Consider the following 6,889-nt stretch of genomic DNA (forward strand, 5'->3'; position numbering starts at 1 on the left):
AGACCCTCCAAGGAGCTGCACCTCTCCCTGTTCAGTTTGGGATGATTCTTTTTCATCTCCTGCGTGGAAGAGGATCACGAGTGTGTCCTCTGAGATTTTCTTTTTGGAGCCACACTCCGAAAACTCATTGGTTTTTCTGCTGCCATCGCTCTCCAGTTACATGTCTGCAGATAGCAGCTGTGCTCCTCAGCCTCCCTCACGTCAGACACCCGCGTTTCATTTCATTCTGGCGACTGTTTGAAGCAGAAAAACACAAACACCCCGTGCTCAGTCACAGAAAGTGGCAGCCCGCCCCAACGAGGAGCGCGCGCAGCCCTGGGAGGCCACAGCTTCATGTTCAATTACAGTAAGAGCATCTCAAGTGCACCCTTGGAAATGGTCCACGACCCATGTTTCTCCTTGGCCAGAGTCTTGCGCTTAGGAGAGGCATCAGTATGTTGGTTTTCCGCTGCAGCCAAGAAGCGTTTTCTCATTTTGCCTTCCCGGTCTCCCCAGACGCACGGCACAGCTGCCTCTTCCCCAGGAGCGCTGTTTTGGCACCAGCCGTTTGAATTTCCATAGCGGGATGCTGGATCGTCTCAGCATGACAGGTATCAGCTTCTTTCTGATCACAGGTGTCAGGTGCTGGTTGGATTGACAGACCCACATGCGACCAGCACAGGGGAAAGCTGCAGTTTCTCTACCTATGGTTTTCTACACTTTTCTGTACAGTTAGCCGTCTCTCTGTCGGGAGGTACCCTGCACTGGCTTGAGAGTTGTGCACAGTCTGAAATGTCTCTTCTTAGAGAGTTTATTGTGCTTTCAGGATGGAATCTGGTTTGCTGTTTAAAAAAAGCACACAACCTTCCTGGTTAGTGTCCTCTGTTTGCTATGCAGCTCTCTAGTTCTCGTGCAACAGCAGACCGGGTCTCCACAAGGACAGCTGGGCAAACCTGGCCAGCAAGCGAGCAGCGAGGTGTGGGTTTCTCAGGCTTCCTTACAGTTGGCCACACAGTGCTGGATGTCTCTGTAGTCTCCCATTGCCCATCGCCAAGCAAAAGAGCAGGGCAGAGGGCTGAGAAGATCACCACTGCAGCTGTATTGACAGGGATTCTCGGACGCTGTTGAAGCTGGGTTGACTGATGCTCTGAGAACGTGCCAGTAATCTTGTGGACCATGTTGCATGGTTGCAGCCCATGACATGGAATGCTTAGCTGCAGTAGGGATGTCCGGGGGATAGAGTGACAGCTCATCAAACTAGACAGAAGTTCTGTATTTGACATCTTGAGGTCAAAAACTGTCAGTTCCTTGATTTTTTACGGTGTCCTAAATCGCTTGGGGAGTGTTTTGAGCCTTGTCAAAATGTATTAATTAAGGCCAAGTCATATTCACAAGCTTGTATTGCTCTGATCCAGCAGCAGGACCACGCTTGATTTTCAGCCTAATAATTACAAGTGGTTTTGGAGGATCTGGGGGCTGATAGAGCCAGTTTCTGTTTCCTCCAGAGCTGCATGTGCTACAGTTTTTACTTGCTCTTTGCCTTGGCTGTCTGTAGCATTGTTTTCCTCCTCCTTATGAACGCAGCCAACTTTCTAATTAAGGAAACCACTCTGCAGCCATTGTGGCTGTTCATTTGAGTTCTTTGTCCATACCAAAGTTTCTAGCTCCCAAAAAGATTTTAAGTCACTCCTTACTACAGCTGAAGGAAGATAGGAGCTTTGGCTTAGGGCAGGCTTTTCCTTTAACTCTGTTAAGAAGCAGGCATGCTGCACCAAGCACCGCTGTGTGCAGCACATTCACTTCGTCAGAGCTTCAAATCCACCTCTGGCTATGACAAATACTGCTGAAGGTATTTTTCTATTGGATTCTTATATGAAAAAAAATAGTTATGAGAAACAAATATCACTTTGTGTTGGGCTTTACTGCTTACTGGGCTTTGAGCCTGAAAGGATTTAAAAGTCATCATGCTCTAAGGGAAAGTTGTAGCAAGAAGGAGGAGGTGGAGGGTTGCTCCAGCCAGCTGTTGTGATTTGGGAAAAGGCTTGTCCTGACCAATGGAAAGGAGACGGAGAGGCAGCCAATGCTGGCACGGCTATGCCCAGTGAGATTAAGACCAAATTAGAAACTCGGCTTGCAGGGGTTTATCATTTCCTTTATATTGTGACATTTATAAATGCAAATCTTTTTTATCTTAGTTGTTATCCTCTCTTGTATCTTTTGTTAACGGGCATTGTCCTTACTTTATGTTGCACTGATAACTGTATGAAGAGGATAGAGACATACTCGCATGCGTTATTGTGCCGTACAAAAGTACCTGAGTGTGCGAGGAAAGAATATGTGCACTTCTTAATGTCTGTGTGCCAGCTCCTCTTGTCAGCCTTGAGCTGGGCGAGAGTCCTGAAGACAATGCCATGTTAATGCATCACAGTTCAGTGCTTTTGATATTTCACAGCGAAGCACAATAACTTTTTTTCTCATTTCGTTTCTGAAGTACACAAAATTCAGAACATATGCACTGCGTCGGGATTAATTGCTCTTGCCAGTCAACCCAGAGGAAATGCTCACATCAGGCCTGGTCGCTCACCCAGAGGGAACTCTTCATGTCTGCTACTCTACCTTTGCGTCCCTAGCAACAGCAGCACCTTCTGCTTTTCAAATTCATTGTAGGTTAAAAATAAACCACAAAGACCTAGTCATTCACACCTGGCCACTGTGGCAGTTTACAGCTCTTTGAGAAAAGCAGCATTGGTTGCAATACTATCGGAGCATCCTTGCGGTAAAACTGGGTGCATGGAGGGACAACTGGGAAGCTGGGGCAGGAGAGCACACCCAGCAGAGGCGTGTAGGTACTGCACTGCATAGCCAGCGCGGGGGAATACAGCCACACCCCTGCCTGGCGGTGTGGCTCTGGGGAAAGGTGAGCAGCCAAGGAGCTGCCTGATTTGCACCCTTTGCCCAGGACTCCTGCACCACTTGGTTTCACTGTGGAGGGCCGTGGTGGCCCGGTGCTCAGCTGGGGTTGGGCTTTCCATCCCAGTAGATCTGCTTTCCATCCTAGATAGGTCCCATATGGAAGGGAGCTCTACTAGCCAAAATAAAGACATTCGGCAATCTGCCAGAGCCAGTTAAAGCATGTAGTTACAGGCAGAAAGAAATACAGTTTGGGGTAGAGGATACAAAATGCATTTGCAAGGCATCGGAGCCTGATGCTAAGACATTCTTTCAATGTTGTTGTTGCCAATAGCTTCTCTTGTGCTCAGACCAAAACTATTTTGGGTGGAACATTTGCTCCCTACTTTCTAGCAAGCCTGGTCGCAGGAATGAAGAATGGATTCTTTTCACTGGCCGCAGCTGGTTTGAATGATCCCCACACTGAACCCATTGACTCCAGGCACTCCTCATGCGAATCGCAAGGAAGTAGCAACTGATTTTTTGTTTATGTGCCTGACAGGGGCAGAAACAGCGAAGCAGTCTACGGGGGGAGGAGATGCTGGGGAGGAGTCCTGGTGTGTGCTCCATACCTAATGCTGGCAGCAAGCGTGGTTCATCAGCTTAGTCTGAAGTAAGGAGGCAGAAGAGGGTGAGACGTGTTTCTATCGTGGGTGTCTGTGCAACGTCCTCTCCAACGCTTCCTACAGGGCTGCTGGAGAGCAGCACAGCAGCATGGCTGCGTCTGGTACAGAAGATCCGTCATGCTCATTCGATGAGAGCTTGAAGAGGAGTCCTTCAAAACTTGTGACCCTTGCCTTACATACAAAGCAAAAAAAAAATCTTGAAACCCGTCAATGTCAGTTGGCTAGACCTTGAACAAGGCATTGAGAGGGATCTGCTTCAATGCACCTCTCTCAAGGTCTGCTTCTTCTGAGGAGCAACAAAATAGCTTGTTTTAGAAAACTCACAAGATCACTTCCAGACCCTGTGACTGAGATCTGTGTATCTTCTTTTAGGTGATCCCCCTGTTGAGAGCAACTTCTAACAAGTTTCTGCAGAAGAATCACCTTTTTCCTTCTGATGGAAGAGGGTATCAGGGAAACAAATGGGCACAGAATTTGTCTGCTTGCAGAGAGAGGACAGCAGGTCAAGGAAGGTGACCCATTTGTTGGGCTGAGAACCAGTGAAAGGTGTGGGAAAACTTCTGCTGAAAGTAATGCCGCCAAATGGAAAGGGGTTTTGGGGTAATTATGAAGCCACCTCTGTATTCTTAAGTACTCTTAAGAAAGTCAGCTGGCCATGTGTTTCAGATTTTTTTCACAATATTGGGTTTTTCCTTGTACTATCAAAGGTATTAATTAGAGGAATAGATTACACTGAGTACTGTACAGTTTACCTCTTGGGTGTTTGTGGAATGAACCGTGAGAACACAGACATATTTGTGTGTGAGATTGTAAAATGCTCATTTAACTGGGTTTCCTGATGAGTACCGTGTCTCACTTCACCTCTTTGCCATGTAGTCTGTACCTCTTGATTACAGCCAGCAGGGTGGTTTCATGTCAGTGACAGCTAATGTGCGAGGGGCTTTGTGATCCCCTAGGACACAGGCAGTACGTAAGATCATTGTTGTGGCAGGAGCCTTCTTTTTCATGATCCCAGGGAGTTTTCTCAGCCCACTCGGTTCATTTGATATGTTTTGTAATCTGTATGATGTAATCAAGTGTACAAATTTGTAGGCAGGGGTATATGATGCATCAGCATCCATCTTTGCCAAGTGTTTTCTACTGCAAGGCAGGAAACTTTGTCAACTTTCTGAAACTTCAGTACAGGACTCTCCCTTTCTCCCAAGAAAGAAATGAAATCTGATTAGTTCATTTTGCTGTACCTCGCTCTTCCAAAAATCTTCCGGTGGGTTTGTGGCACAATTTTAAAATTAAAAAAATCAATTAATTGAGAATAACCATAGGGTATATAACTACAGCTTTTAGGTTGATAGGTGATGGGTTTTATTGAACCGATAAAAATATAGAAAACCGTTAGAGGGAAACAGCTTACTGCAGTGGTATCATTCAGTGTGATTTACAGTTTTATAACTGTAGGCAGATTTGAAATATTTTTCACTATCTTCAGTATACATTATTAGATAAACCCATAGCCTGTGCTTACTTACATCAGCATTGACTTTCTTCTCTGTGATAGTGAAGAGACATAAAAATGAAGACGTTTTCAGCCCACTATAGTTTAACGTGGTTTCAAGAGCAGTCAGTTTCTCTACAGCTTTGGATTTTATTTGACACTTAATGCACTGAGGATGTCTGTAGGAAATGCCTCCCAGCAGCTGCAGGAGTTGCAGTGCAGCTATCCTTTGCATGCACAAGAAAATAAGACACTTTAAATATGAAGATCATTGACCAAAATGTCAGCTCACGAAAAACAGAGAGAAAATACAGATCCTTGCAGGAGTGCTTTATTCCAGCATCCTGATCTCCCTCCTTTAGCTCTTGTTGCATTGCTGAGGTTGCCCCTGTGAGAAAAGCCGTGCATCAGAGCCGGGGGAGGCAAGGGCAGGGCTGCCTCATGCTTGGATGAGGTCCTTCGGGCCCCACACTGTGACCAAATGAGTGTAGTGAACTTCAGGGGCTGCTGGGACAAGCTGGGGCTGCAGCACTACAGCCCCATCCCAAGGCAGTGGGAGGCTGGGAAGGAGGCACCCATGGTGCTCCAGGGTGGTGGTTGGAGACCTCTGTGGGGCCCCACGTGGTTGAGGGTGGGTGTTGAAGTACCGTAGCACAGGAATAGCTCGTCGTTCTTGGAATCGAAAAATAAGAATCTGCCAGTGTGTTATCTAGATTAATGAAGATTAAATGTGCTGTATAAATACATCAGAAGCACGATTGTGCCGTTATCCCTTGGGCTACTCTGGCTTACAAGGAGAAAAGGTTGATTTGTATTTGTAGATGATTTTGCTTGCTCTGCCAATGTTCGTTTTTGTTTTATTACGAAACCCAGGGAGCATGTATTTCTTTTGCTCAAAGATGGAGCAGATTAGCAAAGATTTTTCTAGATTATCGTATCTTAAATAGCTCTGTTTTAAGATAAATTTTTCATCTATCATTACTTGTGAGGGGTTTTGATACTATTTTAAACACTCATGATAAATTAGGGAGGTTGTAAGCTCTATTATTCAAGCAACTGTGCAATATTTGGACATTGAACATGGTTTCTATAAACCAGAAGACGCTTGTGTGCAGCTGACCAGGCTGCGTGCCCTCTGGCTGGTATGGGAGAGGTGGGGATGAAGTGGCTACAACAGTAGGATTTGCAAAACGATGAGAGTTTAACCTAGCCTTGACTCGAGCCCACCCTGGGCGTGCAGGAAAACCCCGTGCAGAAACCCTTGACGGGGCGATCGTCACTCGTGCTGACAGATGCGGTGTCTCAGGGTGAATAGGTACTTTTGGTATCAAAGTTAGTGATGGTGTTTAGTAGACATTGCTTGGTCCACTGTCCTAATTTAAGACATGAAATGTGTGGCCGTGGATTATCACTAATCAGAGGAGAACTTTTTTAGGGTCAGGGATGAGAAAAAATGTTAGGTATGTTCTCGCCTGTTCCTAGTGCGTGTTGCTCATCCAGGGCCCAAGAATAGCCCAGCTGGTAAGCTCTGGAGGGGTTTGTTTCAGCCTCCGAAAGCCTTGAGAGGACCAGGGAGCCGAGGTGGGGTGGCCAGAGGCACCGCAGGTTCCACCCCAGTCCTTACTTGGCGCTTCCTTCCACTGTAGCAAAAGAAATCACGTCTCTAACATTATTTGAGATCTTTTTGGAAGAGTTTTGGGTTGTTCCGGCCACGTTCAGGTCCAAAGGCTGTCGAGGTGGTGATGTATCAGGAGAAGGTGTGTGGAGGCTGGGGCTGAGGTCCCCCAGGTGTGTGCAATGCAGCCCCCAGCCCTGCAGCCCGTGTTTTGCAGCAAGGCAGGAA

The 6,889-nt window shown here is 46.6% G+C and overlaps 1 protein-coding gene across 2 annotated transcripts in view; it reads left to right on the plus strand.

Moving 5' to 3' along the window:
• The window catches only part of CTBP2 (C-terminal binding protein 2), an 80,256-nt gene that overhangs the window by 47,490 nt on the left and 25,877 nt on the right, over nucleotides 1-6,889 (plus strand). Inside the window, exon 1 of one of the 2 annotated variants that reach the window (XM_009325866.1) lies at nucleotides 534-590. The exons of the other annotated variant lie outside the window; for it this stretch is intronic. Coding sequence (XP_009324141.1) covers nucleotides 566-590 — 25 coding nt within the window. The 5' untranslated portion in view covers nucleotides 534-565. Of the gene's footprint in view, nucleotides 1-533; nucleotides 591-6,889 lie in introns of those variants that run through there. 2 annotated transcript variants of the gene reach the window in all.

This window comes from Pygoscelis adeliae, unplaced genomic scaffold (assembly GCF_000699105.1).
Source record: "Pygoscelis adeliae isolate BGI_AS28 unplaced genomic scaffold, ASM69910v1 Scaffold4, whole genome shotgun sequence".
In the NCBI taxonomy this organism is placed as follows: domain Eukaryota; kingdom Metazoa; phylum Chordata; class Aves; order Sphenisciformes; family Spheniscidae; genus Pygoscelis; species Pygoscelis adeliae.